The 19301-nt window shown below is 40.9% G+C and overlaps 2 protein-coding genes across 5 annotated transcripts; both read left to right on the top strand.

Annotated features, from left to right (window-relative positions):
- Positions 1 to 1281: 1281 nt before the first annotated feature.
- chd1l (chromodomain helicase DNA binding protein 1-like) lies at positions 1282 to 13043 on the top strand. Its single transcript, XM_038716600.1, has 25 exons — positions 1282 to 1443; positions 1696 to 1808; positions 2580 to 2686; positions 3181 to 3292; positions 3385 to 3416; positions 3568 to 3649; positions 3746 to 3908; positions 4228 to 4383; positions 5487 to 5579; positions 5679 to 5775; positions 5921 to 5994; positions 6236 to 6346; positions 7229 to 7343; positions 8412 to 8565; positions 8948 to 9134; positions 9459 to 9604; positions 9845 to 10008; positions 10116 to 10306; positions 10453 to 10551; positions 10662 to 10732; positions 10945 to 11059; positions 11599 to 11707; positions 11809 to 12072; positions 12418 to 12499; positions 12730 to 13043. The coding sequence occupies exons 1-25, from the start codon at positions 1350 to 1352 to the stop codon at positions 12847 to 12849; spliced, it is 3051 nt and encodes a 1016-aa protein (XP_038572528.1). The 5' UTR covers positions 1282 to 1349; the 3' UTR covers positions 12850 to 13043.
- A 385-nt stretch (positions 13044 to 13428) lies between these two features.
- On the top strand, positions 13429 to 18685 carry traf3ip2l (TRAF3 interacting protein 2-like). 4 transcript variants are annotated; one of them, XM_038716602.1, is made up of 11 exons: positions 13431 to 13634; positions 13953 to 14089; positions 14680 to 14764; positions 15022 to 15680; positions 15828 to 15870; positions 15974 to 16038; positions 16127 to 16224; positions 16720 to 16788; positions 16966 to 17082; positions 17191 to 17265; positions 17404 to 18685. In XM_038716602.1, exons 3-11 carry the CDS (start codon positions 14700 to 14702, stop codon positions 17548 to 17550), a joined length of 1338 nt encoding a protein of 445 aa, XP_038572530.1. In that variant the 5' UTR covers positions 13431 to 13634; positions 13953 to 14089; positions 14680 to 14699; the 3' UTR covers positions 17551 to 18685. The 4 variants fall into 4 exon arrangements, with proteins under 4 accessions (XP_038572532.1, XP_038572530.1, XP_038572529.1 ...); XM_038716604.1 differs by lacking the exon at positions 13953 to 14089 and having other exon boundaries at positions 13429 to 13634; positions 17376 to 18685; XM_038716601.1 differs by lacking the exon at positions 13953 to 14089.
- Positions 18686 to 19301: the final 616 nt, after the last annotated feature.

Below are 19301 nucleotides of genomic sequence, written 5' to 3'. Positions count from 1 at the left end.
ACGTGGCAGACACATTCATTGAATTACTAATTTTTGAGTCATTGTGACACTGCACATAAGGTTGGTTTATCAGAAGTTATATTCAGAAGCATAGTTAAAGAGTTTGGGTTTAAATTGTCTTTAACAGTTAAGCTATGAGGAAAAACGTTATCTCATAGCAAGCAAAGTTAGAGACTCCTGGTGGCCAATGCATGAGTAAATATGTTATTTTTATGTTAGTGTTAGTGTATATAAGTTATTTTCAAAATGAGGTAGAGATTTACTTTACCAGTTGTAAATATGTTAATATATAATGCTAAATAAAAATGTGTATAATTTAACTATTTAGCCAACCCTTGTGTTTATCCACCACGGAAGTAAAGTAAAAGGCTTGATGACCTAGTGATAAATGAGTGTGTTAACGAAAACGCAGTTGGCCATTTTTATTCCAAAACTATTATTATTAAAATGTATATGAGCTTTGTTGAGATTTGTCTTTATCAATGTAAAATGTATATTTAATGTAGATAATTGTGACATCTATCAGTGTATACTTACATTGAATATTTATGATATATGTGTGTGTGTGGTAGAGGTGGTGGGTTTTAATAGATGGAAATAAATAGAAAAAACTCAGAAACTCAAGTAGGATGAACTCTAGTCATCTAGGCACATTCACCACACCAGAGTCAGAGACACAGTGAACCAGAGCACCCAGAAACATTATGCTGTGTGCTGCCTGCAATTAGGGAATTGCAGTCCTCCTCACAGAAAACAAGTCAGCAGAACCTGAGCAATCTGTGGAACCAGCAGCCTGCCACCAAGGGCTCGATTATTTGCTACATGTCATCCCCCTCCCTCTCCCTCAGGTCTGTGTTAAGTGTCATTTTTTAGCCCGCAGATAATTAGATGGATTTATTTGTAATGCCTTGCGGGGTTGAATTTCCAAAACATTTCAAATTACAGTTTTTTGTCATATATTGTAATATTTTTCATATTCACCACATACAGTTAGTGATGAAAAGTATCAAGTATTTCCACAAGTGGTGTAGCCTACAGTAGGCCTAATACAACTTTTCATGATTTAGCATGATTTAAATTACATGCTACTTTGCACTTACTACTTAAGCTACCTATTTAAAATATTACGAATGTACGGTAAGTTATCTTATATTGTTTAACTGTATTTTTAAAACATAGGTCATATTTGTATTTGTGAGGTGGCCTACGTTTTTGAACGCTGCACTGTTTTTGACAGAGCCGTGCGCCTTTTTCCCCTGCCCCACGTGACCCAGTCAGGAAGTGTAGCTGAACACAACAAACACTGAGGAGTCGCCTGTCTGTGATACTTCATACTACTGTCTGGAAACATGACAGAAATTTTGTTGAAAATAAAAAACAGCGTAGCGGAAAAGAAGAAGACGGCCGTAGCTCAGAGCGACTTGCAGAAGTTGGGTTTAAGAGGTGTGTTTGTCAACGGAAGTTAAGTTAGACGAGTAACGTAACGTTAAAATCATTAACCAATATCGAGTTGTGTTTATTCATTTGGTAAACGTTAACTGTTAAATAACTTTACTACCTAGCTGAACAGCCGTATTTGTTTTGTCCTCTCACACTAATAACTTTGACGGTTCTCCTACTAGTTGTCTATTATTTCCATTATTCATCTCACGTTCGGTTAAAACGAGTCCCAGCTGTAACTTTGTCTCCTCGCAGGGATACAGCTGAGACCTTACCAGCTGGATGGCGTGCAGTGGTTAACCCAGTGCCTGAAGAACCAGCAGGGATGCATTTTAGGAGATGAGATGGGTCTGGGAAAAACCTGTCAGGTGTGGCACCAACCAGTCTTCCTCATAACTAATAATATTGATGCATGACAATGTTTTAAACAGATACGAATAACAGACCGTTTCAGCCAAATCCCAAGAATTAAGGACTTGCTGCTTTTTCTGTTTTATATGATAGTAAATGCAGTGTCTTTAGAGTGTATGTTGGACTAACAAGCAATAGGACAACGTCACCTTTGGTCTTTAATGATTGTGATGGCCACTTGATAATAATTAAAATAATAGTTGTTGCACTTCTACACTCACTGTTTATGAGCACAACATAGTTAATCCTTGAAACAGTTTTGAATATGTTTTATTCAGAATGTTGACTGTCACAATGTTACTGCCACTGAAAGCAAGGGCAAAATCTGGTTCATGTTTATAGACATGCCATAATGGCTGCGTTTAATGCATTCTGTATCCAGGCTTACTTGTATGGTACACTGGCACACCTGGTGGACTTGGAAGTTGGAAGAATGGGCAGATACTAATGCATACAGAACAGATACAGAAACTTTTGGCCATCATTTTGATATTGTTTGTACTGTATACCAGTAACATATTTTTATGCTAATATTGCCCAGTACAGATGAACTGATATTGAGCAGCTGTAACATGTTTCCACAACTGAGACTCGTCACAGTAATTGCACTGAGCTGGATGTATTTCAATGCATGGCTCATAAATGACATAGGAACTGTTAACTGCCGTGTGAAAAGGTGTCAGGACTGGATATTGTCAAGAATTCATGATCCTGATTTGTCCCTTCAGACGATCTCTCTGCTGGTGTACATGTCAGGAGCTCTCGGCAGGAAAGGTCCATTCTTGGTGCTGAGTCCTCTTTCTGTCATGGAGAACTGGCGGAGGGAGTTGGAATGGTATAATCATATTCATATATGAATTAGTGGTCGGAAATTTTTTTTTTCTTAAGAATCGTGATTCTTTTTCTCTCTAATTCCAGGCTCAAGAAACAATTAATTATTGATTGTTAGATTATTATAATATATTGTTTTTTGCTTTTTCTTAATTATTTATCACAAATTCATTCATTAATTTTAATTTGATCATTTTAATTCCTTAATTCTTATGGCAGTAGCAAATAAATATAGTTGTTTACTTAAAATATTTTATTTACCACTTTTATATATATTTTCCCACGGTCTGGTGTTAAAATAGCAAACATAAATTGTAATATTGAATTGCATATCTTAAAAAACGCAATACATGTATTGCTTATTGAATTAGGACATAAGCATATTGTCCCAGCTCTAATATCAATCATCTGTTTTCTGTATTTAAACTGATAGTCTACTCATAACACCGTGCATCATAGTATGTAAACATTGTAAACTTGTGTTTTTCTTGGTTATAGCTTCGCCCCATCTCTGACTGTGCTGTGTTACAAGGGGGACAAAGAGAGACGGGCTGAACTTCAGAGGGAAACAAACACACAGGATGTTCATGTTCTGCTCACTACATATGAGGTATGCGGCTTTAGATTCAGTGAGAACAAAATGAACTAAAATTTACCTTGAAACTGACTGACGTTTTTTTTCCCCAATTCTGTGATTTACAGCTGTGTCTCAAAGATGCTTCATTCTTGAGACGGTGCGTGAGTTCTGCATTGAGTTTTGGTCACTGAGATTCTGAGATGACATGGATCTCATCATGAGGAATAATGCTATAAAGCTATAATAGTCAGTTTACATACATTGATCCCTGTTCCATGTAATCAATACTTCTTCACTGTGCTCCTCAGGTGGAACTGGAAGGTGCTTGTGGTAGACGAAGCTCACAGACTGAAGAACCAGAATTCACTATTGCACAAAACCTTGACACAGGTACATGGCTGCACCTGGTTTTGGGCTGTCTTGTTTCTTTGTCGTTCCCACTTTAAGCATTGTTTCTCAACTTTCCCCTGTGCGTGTCTTTTGCAGTTCTCAGTTGGTTTCAGAGTCCTGCTGACAGGGACTCCCATCCAGAACAACCTACAGGAGCTCTACTCCCTGCTGAGCTTCATTCAGCCCAGCATCTTTACAGCTGATGAGACGGACGACTTCGTCAACTCTTACTCTGATGTACAAAGTCAACCTGCTCTTGGTATGATAGGCATCATTTTTGTTTTTGTCTTTCTTACTACAATCAGGTAGCATGATGGTCATGTGACCAAGTAGAAGTAGGCATTAGATCAGTAGTAATTAAAGTTTCCTGTGATGTTCAGCGAAACGTGAGTTCCTATTAAGCTTCGCCCTTAATAGGAACGCACGTTTCGCTTTCCTGAATTTGGAAAGATAAGAAAATATTCGTTACATAAATTGGGATGTATTTGATGTGCTGTACTTTTTTCTGTTTAGCAAAAAACTTCTCATTTAATCAATGCTGGCATATTGGGTCATGCATACTGTGCTTCTGTTTTCAGCTGCTGAGCTGCAAAGTGTCCTGGAGCCCTTCCTCCTGCGTAGAGTCAAGTCAGAAGTAGCTGTGGATCTGCCGAAGAAGACGGAGTTGGTGGTCTACCACGGCATGTCTGCTCTGCAGAAAAAATACTACAAAGCCATTCTGATGAAGGATCTGGGTGAGACTTCTGCACTGTGGTATATAGCCTGACCTATAGCTAAATAAATCCAATAATGATATACCGGCCAGTAGTCATTTTAAATAACATAAACAATCAGATCCTTTAGATTAGCTTTTTAAGGAATTGTTGCCAAGATACATGCAAAGTGGCATTTCACTGTTGAAAAAGCAACACGTCAGTGCTCTCTAGCGGAGAAACAATGTAATGGTGACACTGTTTATAAATTACCGTAAACCTGGTTTGTGTGTGAAATTTTCAAGTACACCGATACTGAAGGGTGTAGATGGTCTGCAACAATTCTTAGGTAGTTGGTATGTGTCAAAGTAACATTCACATGAATGCAGGACCCAGCAGAATGTTGCCCAAAGCATCACACTGCCCCCGTCGGCTTGCTTCTTCCCATAATGCAACCAGGTACCATGTGTTCCCCACATAAGTGACACGCATACACCCAGCCATCCATGTGATGTAAAAGAAACGTGATTCATCAGACCAGGCCACCTTCTTCCATTGCTCCGTGGTCCAGTTCTGATACTCATGTGCCCATTGTAAGAGCTTTTGGCAGGGGACAAGGTCAGTGTGGGCACCTTGACTGGTCTGCAGCTGCAGCCACATACGCAACAACCTGCGATGCATGGTCTCCTCTGACGCCTTTCTATCAGAACCAGGATTAACTTTTCCAATGGGCCAGCCTTCGCTCCCCACATGCATCAAAGAGCCTTGGTCGCCCGTGACCATGTCTCTAGTTCACCGCTTTTCCTTCCTTGGACCACTTCTGATAGGTACCACTGCAGACCAGGAGCACCCTACACGAGATGCTCTGACCCAGTCGTCTAGCTATCACAATTTTGCCCTTGTCAAAGTCACACAAATCCTTACGCTTGCCCATTTTTCCTACTTCTAACACATCAACAAAATGTTCACTTGCTGCCTAATATATCCCCCCTACAGACTGGTGTCATGGTAATGACACAATCGGTGTTATTCACGTCACCTGTCATAATGTTATGGCTTATTGGTGTATAAGCCTTAGCAGAATTCTGTTATTATTTGGATCATAAATAATCATACACTCACCTCTCACAAATCTCTGTTTTCAGAGGCTTTTGGAAATCAGCAAAGTAACAAGAACCGACTGCTGAACATCTTGATGAACCTGAGAAAGTGTGTTGACCACCCATACCTGTTTGATGGTGAGATGTGCTCAGTGATAAACGAAAACTGAACAAGATCTCAAAAGGGATAAAGAAGCACATGTTATCCTTTAACATTTTGAACTGTTTCTTGGGTAGGAGTGGAACCGGAGCCTTTTGAGATAGGGGAGCATCTCGTTGAAGCCAGTGGGAAACTTTGCCTTTTGGAAAGCATGCTGACTTACCTTCACAAAGGGTCAGATGATGAAGTTGACATTGGGCTCCACCTGGTGGCAGCTAAGGCCCAGTCTGACACCACATGATATTTGCATATTTTAAGTCACTTATTCCTCTATAAATAATGTCTCACTTTATTTCTCTTTTCATGTTTGTGTGTGAAGGGGACATCGGATCCTGTTGTTCTCTCAGATGACGAGGATGCTGGACATACTTCAGGATTACATGGAGTACAGAGGTGAACAGGGGATGCGTAGACCTTGTAACAACTGAGACCATTACTCACACTGACTTTAACCGTCAGATACTTCAGTGTCTTCAAAAACATTACACATAAATACATTTTGCCAACATTTTGCTTGTCTTATATCTTGACAGTCCAATTCTAATCCTGTCAACAGCCTATCCATTCCTTTAAAATATCAAGAGTCTTAATATCTCCACAGATAAGTGCTAAACTTAGTTTTTTTTAAATTCAGGTTATAGCTATGAACGACTGGATGGATCCGTCCGAGGGGAAGAACGAAATCTAGCCGTGAAGAACTTCAGCAGCAAAGATATCTTTGTCTTTCTTCTCAGCACTAAAGCAGGTGACTGAAACTATCAACAGCAAGACAAACTTGTCTTGTCCTTGTTCTGTGTCTGATTAAACAGTATCACTTATATTCATAATGCGCTTTTTGCATAAATGCAAAATATTGGGAATAGTATTTCCTTTTTCATTATTTTTACTATCGTTTGCAATACCTGTATTAAAGGAGCTATATGCGACATTCGTTGCCACTAAATATAGCATTAGAGCACCAGCATCTCAGAACAAAACAAGTGGGTGCCGTGACCCATTGTAAAACACACTTCATTCAAATTGGACAGAAACAAAATAAAACTCACCAAAACCGTCTTTGTTAGTCTTTCCACACTTCCAACAATCACCAACTCTGGTTTGGATCGAAATACACCCTTCATTCACAGGGTTGGATGAGAAAAGAAAAAGCCTTTATGTTGCTTTCCTCACTGACGAACAGTTTCACACGCAGGGACTTGTGTGCATGTTGCCGGACCGAATCAGAATCTCATGTACAGAACTTTTAAGTCTGGAAAAGTTAACTGGTAAAGATGCTGAAACTGATTCATTGTGAGTTTGTAGATACCAGTGACTGAGCTGCACTTGCATGCTTTCCTGCATATCTAAATCTACTGCTGCATTCATAGAAGTAGCTGAGAGAAGAAAAGGGACTGATAACACAGAGATAAGAGCTGTGGCAGGATGATACACTAGTGTAAATAAGGCCAGTGACTTCTCTTACGCTTTTATGCAGTGGTGTCAGAAGAGAGAAACCAAATTTCCTGTCACGGCGTGTCACTTTTTCTCTATATTTTTTGATGCTATTTGAGTAAATAAGCATGTAGATATTATGTGTGCACTGTTTTCAGACATCATGCTTTGGCTTCCTAACAAGTTGTCTTTGCAGGAGGAGTGGGCTTGAACCTTACATCTGCTGACACAGTCATTTTTATGGACAGTGACTTCAACCCTCAAAATGACCTGCAGGCTGCTGCACGCTGCCATCGGATTGGTCAGAACAGGTGAAAAATCATTCCGAGCATGCTACATTGCAGTATTCCACCTTGATTAGCTGTGCTAAGTACTATTTGTTAAAGGGACATGCCACGACTTTACTCATAGAGGTCAGTTTATTTGTCATGGAGAATACCTTGATGATACCATTTGGGTTATCTGTACTTAGAGTGGAAACAGTACTCTGGTGGAGAGTGAGTAAAAAAAGTCCTGCAGCACATTGATATTGTCATTTTTATCCCACACATTCTTCTCCTTCATCAAACCCTGGTGCATATATTACCCACAATGCAACTTGACCAGCGACAGTTCAGTCAGAGATTTTGGTGCGTTAGGCTAGCAGGCCTCAAGCAGAGATGAATTTCACACAGCTCCCTCTGGAGAATTTCCTCATTTTCTATACACTTCATTTCCGTCTTCATTCTGAGATCGCCTCTACTCTAGCCAATTCCTGTGGGGGAGAGGGATTTGGTTTTCCCTAACCAATCACTAGAGACCAACATTTCTGCCTAAACCTTAAGTCAGTCCTGATTCGTAGCCATGCCAACATACTGATTTTGCAGGGTTTTAAGAGTGAAGCGGAGCGCAGTAAAAACTACGATGTTGGGCTGCTATAAATTTAGAACAGCCTCGAGAGTAGTTGTTGCCATTGTTATTACTCCTCCTTAGTTCCAGCTCACAGCTTGCAACAGCTTGACAACGGGGATTGTCTAATTGTTATTCCCCATCATGGCACTCATTAGATAATCACCATGTCAACCGAGAAACTACTGTTTCATGTCACGATGGCAAAAAGGCTCTCATACAACTTGTTTTACACATGTAGTAGTTCTCACCAACACCTGGAAACATACTTCGGTGGAGTTCCCCTTAAAGGCTGAAATATTTGACAGGAACCTGTGTTATAGATTAGGGGCATTTAAATTTAAAGGCATCCAATAAGCACTAAACGTTTATGAAAGTTGTCTGCATCATGGGAATTATAGATATGTCTCTCACAAATCCCCCAACTTAATTGAAGTGCAATACTAAATTGCTGGAAAACCCCTTTAATCTTTGACTGTTACTTATTACAGGCCTGTGAAAGTGATTCGCCTACTGGCAAGAGACACTGTGGAGGAAATAATGTACTCTCGTGCTGTGTCCAAGTTGCACCTTACCAACACTGTTATTGAAGAAGGACGCTTCTCTTTGTTGGACCAAGCTCATTCAGCTGCTGCAGGACTGCAGGTTTGGGCACTCAAACAAAACCATTATCTATATTCTTTACATCATGCAGTCTAGGGGTGACCCTGAATAGTCGAAGATTCCATGCTTCGATAGAAGGAGGCTAATCTCACAGTTGAATCTTTGCAGAGGTGATATGAAACGAGGCTCTTGCCATTTTGGCTTTAAGGGGGTGCTCAGTTTCTGACTTACGGTTTTCTCCCCATAAGTTAATATAGTGTCTATTACAATATAAATATCAACATATAATGCTGCAAATAAAAATGTGTAAAGAAAGAAGTTTTTTAATAAATCTAAAGTGCGCTAATGCAGTCCCCAGTTTCTGTGTTTGTGTCCAATTTTATACAAAAAATAAGTTGCTTCTCATGTTTCCTGTCTCCCACAGCTAAGTGAGATCTTGAAGTTTGGGGTAGATAAGCTTTTGTCATCCGACGACAGCTCTGTGCAGGATGTGAAACTGGAGAAGATCCTCGGTCCATCATGTGATGGTCAGTGGCTGGATGACGAAGACTTTACCTCTCTCAGAGAAGAGGATGAGGAAGAAGAGAGCAGCTCTGAATGTGACAGGCAGAGTATGTTTTGTTTTTTTTAGTGTTCATATCACTGTGGCCTCATGAGTGTTCAGGTCTTAACCTGGTTTGAGATCAACACGTGTGCATTTGATTTCACAACTTGGTTAGAATAGCACTGGTGTGCTCTGTTGTTCAATAGGTCGGTCTGGCATGGAAACATCTGACTTTTACTTTTGGTTCTCACTCATAAACATAACCACACATGAAAATACACCTCAGATTTTATCCATTAGGTTCATACTTACTTTTCCTAGTAGTATCAGTAGAAGTTACTCTGCTGGTGGTGAAAAAGTACACTCACTATCATGCTGTCTCATCCTTCAGACCACATGTACTGCTTTGAGGGGAAAGACTACAGTAAGGACCCCAGCTCTGAAGACCAGAAAAGCTTTGACCGTTTGTTAGATGAGCAGCTGGCTGAGTTCCAGAGAGCTGCAGGGGAGGGACGAGCTCTACGACACAAAGCTGGAGTAAGAGTCTGTCTTCACCCCCAGCTGATGGGAACATGTTTTCATTTGTTTTTCAAATTTGACAAGGAATTTATTTAACTTGCATTCCTTAAAGGGACTATATATAGTTTTTTAATGAATGCATTTAATGTGAAGCTGCACTTGTAGGAAGTGTTCGGTGTGCATCAGTTGTTAACTTAATACAACCAGCTGTAATGCTTAACTATGTGGCTAACTGTGTGATTGTCTGTGTTTTCCCAGCTTTCACTGTCTGTAGCCCTTGGCATTCCAACGAGGAAGAGGAAACCTCTTACTGAGGCTGAGCTGGAGCTGAGGCGCCAGAAAAGGGAGGAGGCTGCAGCCAAGAGAGCCAAAATTCAGGAGGACGTGAAGAAGAAGCAACAAGAGCAGAAATATAAGAAAAAGTAAAGATTTGTCAATTCATAGGTTTTTATTGTATCTCTAAGTGACTTCACCCACTGAGCTCAGACACTGTTGACACAAACAGCATTTCTTTTTTTTTCTTCTACAGAATGGCATGGTGGGAGTCTTGTGGCTACAGATCACTATGCCTGCCGTCTGTGGACAGTGAAGAAGAAGAAGAAGAAGATGACAGCAGCGTGTGCTCCACAGACTCTGACAGCACGGCCATCCACTATGTTCTAGGGGATGTTACTCATCCTCACGCCGCTCAAAAAGACGCTATCATTGTCCACTGTGTTGGTATGAAACCTGTATTACCTTCTCATTACAATAGCAACATGTCACTTTGTGTGATAGACTGATAAAGAGAAATGAAGTATCGCATCAGCACTTCTTCTACAGTATGTGTTGTATTTATGGTAAGTAGCTAATGTGGTTCTGTTTAGATGACTCAGGCCGGTGGGGCAGGGGAGGCCTGTTTACGGCTCTAGAGGTGAGATCGGATGAACCACGAAAGAAGTATGAGTTGGCTGGCAAGATGAAAGGTAAGATGACTGCAAAGATAACAAAGACTTATGACATTAAACATCTTTATCTGTAAAGCCTGGTTGAGAACGAAGCCCATAAAGTGTCAAGATATTATTATTTATTTCAGATTTGGACCTTGGAAACGTGCTGCTCTTCCCCATTGATGACAAACAGTCCAGATTAGATGGCCAGGATCAAGTAGGTTCTGTTTAAATGTAACTTGTTGCCTGGATTGCACACTTATTCAATGATACATGCTACTTCTTTGCAGTATAGTGATCAACTGTGCAATACAACGGGTTTGGGTTTATATGCGGTTGCAGAATTGTGAAGTTGTGGCAGAGTGGCAAGACTGTGACAATGATAAGATAATGCCATAACCTGTTTCGATATCCTTCCTGTTACCTCAGTTGGCCCTGATAGTGGCACAGCAAAGAGACAAAGCGAACAACTTGTCTGGGATCCTTCTAACTGCTCTGGATGAAGGTCTGAAGAAGATTTACACTGCAGCCAAAAGAAATAAGGGTACAGTGAATCACTGAATATTCAAGTGTTTTTTACAAAAACTAAGTAGAACATCTTTTCCTGTAGTCTGTTAATAGTACATTTTTAAAATCAAGGTATTTTTAGAGTCAAGTCATCCATGCTAAACTTGCCAATAACCCATGCAGATAATTACGCCAGGAAGGACAGAATAAAAGGAGGGGCAAGATGTGTTGAATTAATGTTAGACCTGACTGACAAGATCTGCAGAGCTCATACTGCAGACACATACTCTGTGTTATCTTGGTGGCATCAGTGTGTGTTACTTGACACTAATTACTAGAGAATGCATAAGAAGTTTTTTGATTTCCCTCTGCACAATAGAAACCACCCGGGGCTAAAACGACTTGCTTGCTTCTGTCTTTGTTCATCTCGCAATGTTTCATGTTGGTAAATCTCTCTGAACAACAGTGACAGTCGCCCCTGCCGTTCAGCTCGAGCTGAGTTTAAAAACATAGGAGATGCAGGAGGTCATGATAACCCCCTACTGACCGTTTCTCTTTGTGTTTTTCCCCACAAAGCAAGCGTACATCTTCCTCGCATAGGTCACTCCACCAAAGGCTTCAACTGGTATGGCACCGAGAGGCTCATCAGGAAACACCTGGCTTCCAGAGGCATCCCCACATTCATGTATCTTTTCAAGTTCTCAACAGATGAAATCTAACATGGGGTATATTTCTCAGAATCTATCTGTCTGACAAGTTGTAATTTTCCCTTAATTTGACTGACAGATACTATCACAGCAGAACAGCAAAGAACACAGCTCCACCTCAGGCATCCACTTCTACGACCCTAATGTCAACATCTTCTCCTGAGCCGCAGTTGCGTAACTCAAACAGGTTGACTGACGAGACGGAGGCAGAAAGCCTCAGCCTCTCAGCTCCCCACCAGAGCCCTGGCCCCGCAGAGCTACCCAGTTTCATGAGGGGAGTCCGTGTGTTTTTCTACAACCTGCCTGCATCAGAGAGGAAGAGGCTGGCCCGCTACCTTATTACATATCCTTTCAGACTGGGTGTCTTCATCACAGTATTATGCTGTTAAACTAGAATTATCACTTGTTGGTAGAGGATTCATGGTATGCAGTTTAGGTTGAAAAACATATTTTTCATTTTTCATCTTTCCAGGTGAGGTATTGTATAGGCATGACGAATTGTCCAATAATCAGCCTGTGAAACTGTTTAAAAAGCAGTTGTTAGCTACTGTGTTTTAACAGTCCGTGTGAATGTGTGGGTGGTTGTGTGTAGAGAAGGGTCTGCAAAGCATTAAAACCACTGCAGTGGGTTTCAGATGTGCAATGAGTACATTGTAAAAAATGTCACCGCTCCTTAGCTGCAGTGCACTTATGATGGAGATGAGGAGGAGATCATGAGTCCGGAGGTCACCCACATAGTTGCAGAGGTGGAGAGCAGCCTCCACTCACAGGTGAGTATCTCGCTTAGGTTCACTGATAGTAATCTGACCTTTCCCTTACACCAGTGTTTCCCCTAATACACTTTTTCAGGGTTGAGACACCTTTCTTTCGTTGAAGGATAATTAGATTGAGACTTTCAAGACCTTTATTCAAAAGCAGAAGCAACAGATAAGGAAAAGCATGGAGAAACAACCTAACAGTATTTAGTTTTTAATTGTACTTTATGATTTGTGTGCACCAGGAGCTCCAGGATCTGGTGCGTGAGTACACTCAGGCTGTCCCTGTGCAGAAGGCCTGGCTAGAGTCCTGCTTCTCCAAACAACAGAAAGTCAACACTGCACTGTTCCTACATCTGTTCTGATAACACTGTGTTTCATTGTGTGTTTGTTTTTTTTTAAAAAGTGTGAAGCTCAAATGAACTGAATGAACTCAGGTGGCTGCTTGAAAATATACTAAATGTCAAATAATTTGAAAACAGTCTGCAATCATTGATTCATATGTGAAATCAGGAGTAAATAAACAAACACCTCTCTGTGCTGGAGGTTTGTGTTCACACTTGTGCTGGGTGATTACAGCTTACCCTAACCCTACAGCTCTGTAGGAACACCAGCAATAAATCCAATGTATGTGGAGGAAGTGAAGCGCACACTCATGCACACATCATAGACTGTAGGCACACACACACACACACACACAGTCTTGTATCCATCACTTCAGAGGATATAACATTGACTTAATTTCTGAAGACTTACCCTAATCCTAACCATGGCATCTACTAACCTGCCTAACCCTAAACTTAACCTTGAACCAGTTCTTCACTGTAAAATGCCCCAATGTGACTGTAAACTGACGAATGTCCCCACAACAAGAGTAAAACGTCTGCGCACGCACACGAAGAGTGAAAGGTGGAGTTTGCGCGCGGGGCGGTGCTTCGCGTCGGCATACTAAAGAACCTTTTCATCTCGTGCGTCGATGTTTTTCATCTCTCTTGGTGACACAAAGGGACGACTAAACATTTATATTTTGGCATACTTCAAAGTCGTTACATCTGTTATCATTTTCAAGTATATTTGTGACGGTACATTTGTCGACACGGAGGAGGCTGAGAGTTACCTGTAGGAGACTTCTGAAGCTGGGGCACCGACGGTAAGTTTACGTTAAGTAACGTTAATTACAGTTTTAATTTAGGCCTACTGTGATTAAAAATTTGGTGTAAGTACTTTAAGCTTATGTGTGCTCCTAACGCTTTTAATAAAACACGGGTCAGAAAACATTTATTTTGAGAAGTAGTTTTTAACAATTAACCTTTTAACTTCGGGATACCTTGCGAACTACGGCGAAACGATGCAAAATGTCGCTGCCTATGTACTACGGTTTCTGAAAACACCGCAGCAGTTTCAAAGTGCGTAGCCTACAGATAGGCTACAATGATATGTTGTTTGTTTTTTCACCTTTACGTTGAAGTGCATGAAGTCGGTGCGACATAAAAAGTCGGAGACATGTGGGTCAACTTCAGTGGAAAGGGCAAACAATGCGTGCGCGACCACAGAGAGGCTTTTAATGAGTGTATTTACAGGAACTACCAGGGCATGTTTTGGAAGGTAAGCCCACCTAATTAGGTTTTACAGTCCTAAATTCACATTAAAGAGGTTTATGTTATACTGAGTTGTATGTGAACATAGAAAATTAATTCATGTGACCCTGAAAATACCTTTTCTGTCTAAACTGTCATTTGTTTTATTTCATTTTTTAATGTGTATGTTGTTTGAAAAGTAGCCTATAGTCGGGATATATGTGAAATATTATTAACATGTCATACTCAGAAATCCAGAGACAAATATTTTATCTTGTGGAAGTTTTGTGGTTTGATTCATTTTCCATCTGAGGCCTGTTTCTGTATCATTTTCTTTTTCCCATATGTAAGTTCATTTGTCTCCTTAGTATTTAACCACTAAACATTTAGAGAAAAGTCCCGTGTGTGGGAGACACTTTGTTGTGTACTCAAAGTGCTCTCATGCAAATTAAGACACCAGCAGCAAGTGTGGGCTGATTTTAAAAAAGACAAATCATTTTAGGATTCTCTTTATGCTAACTTGTCATCTCTACGTAGATGAAGCTGCTGTACTTTAAATGAGATATCTCGAATGGCCGGCTTTATTTAAAATAACACCTCTGCGAATTTTGGGTGCAGCTTAAACAAGATACACATGGATGTCAGGAGGAAGAGGCCCAATGATGCTGCCCGCTTCAGTCTACTCAGCTTCAGCCCCAAATAGGTGAGCATGACAAGGATGCTAAGCCACAGCTGCTCATTGTTAGACATTACAAAATCCAGTACAGTATACAACCCGACATGCTGCCTGTTGTGCTGATGTGTGTAAATATGGATTTAGTTTTAATCAGCCACAGGATATAGCTGTCATTGATCAGAAATGATTAAACCAGAGCACCCTGTTACTCGGTACACCTGAAACAGCAGTTCCACTAGATCATTTGATATAATGGTGATAAATAATCTGTTTCTTGCTCACAGTCACGTCAGCCAGCTGAGCAGGTACCCTAACAGCCACCACAACACACCTGAAGAGGACGATGAGACCATGAGCACGGAGGAGCGAGAAGCCAGCTGTGTCAACAAGCCAGACTCCACGTCTAACCCTGATGACCACTGCCCCCTCCCTGAGCGCACCACCTCCGCTGATGATTCTCTGTTCGGCAGAGAGAGGCTGGACAGACAGCAGGAACACAAACACAACCACACTCTCCCACAACCTGGCCCTAGCTACTTCCTGTACCAGCCTCCCTGCAGCTTACCTGCTGGGTACAGCCAGCCCACTCCGTTCCCCAGCCAGGCCAATGGTGCCTTGCTCCACCCAAGCTTTGCTAGCAGCTGGTCCAGTTATCCCAATAGCCTGCCGTCCTATCTGAGCCAGAAAGATTACTCCAGCTGTTCTGGAGATAGCTGCCTTTCAGGGGGCAAGTCTGTGTCCCTCCCTGGAAGACACAGCACTGGTATGAGCAACTTAGAGCAGCCGCTCTCTCTGTGCTCCAACCCGCCTTCGGCTAACTTGTGTCGCCATACGTTGCCTCCATGCTCCTGCTATGCACAGTGCCCTGCAGAGGCCTTCAATGGGGGCGCTATGGCCAACAAGCACCCCTGGCCTCAGTACCACACAGCTTATGGCCAGCACTGTAAGTCTGCTGTTATCAACCCCACATTACTGCCAGTCACGAAATAGTGACAGGAGCAGTAAATTAGTGTTTTGTTCATCCTGCTACAGTATCATAAGCAGTAAGCCTATAAGAGATTTTTTCTTCATTCTATTTTTACTGCTTTAGATCCTGGTGACTACAGACTTCCTGGAGCTGGATGCACACAAATGTGAGTTTATAATTCTGCATCACAGTAGACACATCTGAGCCACTCAACTGAACATGTTGAATCTTTCTAGCAGTGATTAAAAATGATCTTTAACTCCTTACAGTGGCCACAACGCTCCAGCTAAAGAGAAGCACTCTCCTTATAGCACACCACTCTCTCTGGAGCAGAGTAAGTAGTGACCTGCAGGACTGCAGATAATCTGATTATTGGCTGAGCTGCTGTACACCCCTTTAACTATTTATTAATTGCTCTACAGGGAAGGTCTTTGTCACTTACGAAGCAGACAACGATAAGCATGTCAATGAGATCATCAACTTTGTTGCTCTGCTGCGACACAACGGCTTTGATACGCATGTATGTACAAGTTGTTTTTTATGGCATAGGAACTGCTTATTAGAGACTCTACTGTTATACAGAGAGCAGTCACTCCACAAAAGCTGAAGTTGAGGAAAAAGTGTGTTTATAGTTTTCAAGCTTGCTGGGGAAACTTTAACAGGGTTCATGTAATTGTTTTATTTTATGTATTTTTGGACTTTTTTTTACCACAAAAAAATCGTTGAAGTAAACCTTTGCAAAAACCTCAGGAAATATTATCGAGGGCAAAACTTATTATTAAATTACCAAGATGTTAGTTCACTGAAATTGATATAGTATAACAGTTAGGGGGCTAATCACAGGGAGCCGTGGCTATCTCTAGCTAGCTTTAAGAATTTAGCATTCGCTCACTTGCTTTAGTAGTAACTGTCTATCTTTGAATTTATACATTTCTCAAGTCAGAATTTGGTCTTAAATTAAATGTGTAATTTTTTAGGGGGTAAACTTTCTGACTCATCTCTTAATTTGTTTCAGATTGATATTTTTGAGCAGCAGTTCAGGAGCATAAGCAAGATAGACTTCATGGAGCGGTACCTCAGTGAGGTAAAAACAATCAGATACTTCTACGTTTATAAAAATGGATTAAAAGAAGAAGAGCCCTTAAATCAATTATAATAAATTTGCACCATCTTGAGCTCTCAACATGATTTATCAAGCAGTTTAATAATAGCACAAAAACAAAAAACAGCTCAGTCATAGTTGTGTTGTCCCCTCACCCAGAAAGAGTACCTGATCATCATCATCATCAGTCCCAAGTACTATGAGACAGTGACAGCCTCCCCTGTTGGCCTGGAAAACGACGAGAGGACCTTCAATACTGTTTACATACATAAACAGGTTCACAACTACTCCTGATTCCAGATGAAGATTTAAATATTCACTTTAAAATCTAATGAGCTTTTTTATCATTTCAGTTATTATTATTTTTCTGTTTGTACCATTTAGCTCCAGAATGAGTTCATCCAGAATGGAAGCAAGAATTTCAGGTTCATTCCTATTGTGTTCCCCGGGGCTAAAAAGGTTAGTTCTGTGCTCCCTAACAGGAGAGTGCATGTAAAGTCTTGCTTCATTCAATTCCCATTCCTAGTAAGCACATACCACACATATAATATGTGTGATGTAACATTCAGATGGTGGTCTGTGTTTTTATGGTCACAGTGTCACGTCCCGAACTGGCTTCAAAACACGCACGTTTACGGATGGCCACGCGATCGGGATGACATTCTGCGGCGGCTGATGAGGGTCGAGAAGTACAATCCACCTCCTATTGGGGAACTACCGACCATTGTCTCCATTCCCATATAGAGACCTCAGAACTGAAGACTCTTGATTTCTGGAGAACTACTCCTCATTGTTGAGGTGAATGGGCGTGTGTGTGCAGGGTGTTTTAGCATAAATTGTCGTGATGTTAAGGGCGCTGTGTGAACTTTTCTCCTGGGTTTTGTTGCATGAGTATTATTCGTTCCTTTAATTTCCACGTAATGCGCAGAAAAGTGCAGGAACTGATGTGAAAAGAGGAGGCACGCAGACAAGCCTTTTGGACCCTGCAGCTTGTGAACGTGCACCACTCTGCATGTTTTTTACCTCAAACTCTCTATGTTCCACCTGCTACAACGCCACAAGTGCTACTTACCTGTGCTACTGCAAGTTAATTACCTTTACAGTCTGATAAGGACAATGTTTAGTTCTTTAAAAGCACAATTTTAAATTCATTGTTTTTAGAATTTGAACAAATATCCTCATAAATGATTTATCATATTTTATTGGAACTCACATGTTGTATAATTAAATATATGACAGATGTGATGAATAGTTTGATCACTGTATATTTGCAGAATGGATTTGGATGGGAAGTAAACACTGACAGATATTCCCCGGGTACATGCTGCCGCACCCAGATTATCGTTCAAATTACGTTTATCATCTAATGCAAACAGCTGCACAGCAGGATGGAGGTACAGTTGTATTTTGTAGAGTTAAAAATAACAGACAGAGGAGACGATTATTTTTCAGCATTATTTGAAATGTTTTTTGTTTTTTTTCCCCATTTAAGATGTTTTCACTGGTAAACAAGGCTGACTTTCTGAATGCTTAAGGGCCATGTTTTTTTTGCACATTTTAGCCCTTTTACTACATAGTACAACCTGTTGGTTTACCACGAGAGCAGCTGTGATGTTAACTGACAGATTTAAGTTTATGGTCTCTGCATGTTGATTGTCATAGCGCAAAGAAACAAATGAAACTACTGAAACCTAGAGCATGTGGTTATGTGAATCACACATTGTTGTAAAAGGGGGGGAAAAAAAGGCTAAAACATGCAAAAACAGGCATTTTGGTCCATTAATGAAGGCGATGTTACAGTTTTTTTTTCTGCATTGGAACCATTCTTGGTGGAATAATTGTAAAAGTCAAATGTAAAAATTAAAACTGTAGAACTGCATGGTGTGTTTGGAGGTGATAAGTGTGTTGGCCTGCATCACAAATGTGTCCCTACACTGATGTCCCCCTCTGGGAAACTTTTTCCTTTTTTTTTTTTAAGCTGGCCACAAACACGACAATTCACCACAGGTAAGCAGAAACCTAGGACTGGTTTGTCTGCAGGGCTATATGGGCTTGCAGAAGCAGAAGTGAGAAGCATTTTACTGCTTGGAAATGAGGCATGACAACATGAAGGTGTAGGTGTGCTGCCATAAATTACAGCTCTATCCGCACACTGCTGCGTTTGACTTCGTGCTCCGTCAGGAGCCCAGGCGAGCAGCCCGTCTCATTTCACTGTAGAGGAATTCAGCCTGAGAGCGGAGAAGTAGAGCTACAGTATAGTAATATTTTGCCTCTCCCCAGTTTCTGGTAGCTCATGTGGAAAGGCTCAAACAGGATGTCATATCAAGATAACTAGCTGACACAGCTGCCTGCCTGGTGTGTGGTAGGGCTTCTCAAGAATCGGCAAGTTTAGACTCAAATAGGTCATCACAACCTCCCTGTGGTTAGAGAAAAATCATGTGTAACATCGTGACACATTTAAAGAAAATGTTTGTTTGCAGAATAAGATGTGTTTT

Source organism: Micropterus salmoides, unplaced genomic scaffold (assembly GCF_014851395.1).
Source record: "Micropterus salmoides isolate LMB-PRFRI ecotype aquatic unplaced genomic scaffold, ASM1485139v1 Ms_hic_scaffold_13, whole genome shotgun sequence".
Classification (NCBI taxonomy): Eukaryota; Metazoa; Chordata; class Actinopteri; order Centrarchiformes; family Centrarchidae; genus Micropterus; species Micropterus salmoides.
The sequence above is the reverse complement of the archived record's forward strand: the minus strand, read 5'-3'. Positions and strand labels throughout refer to the sequence as shown.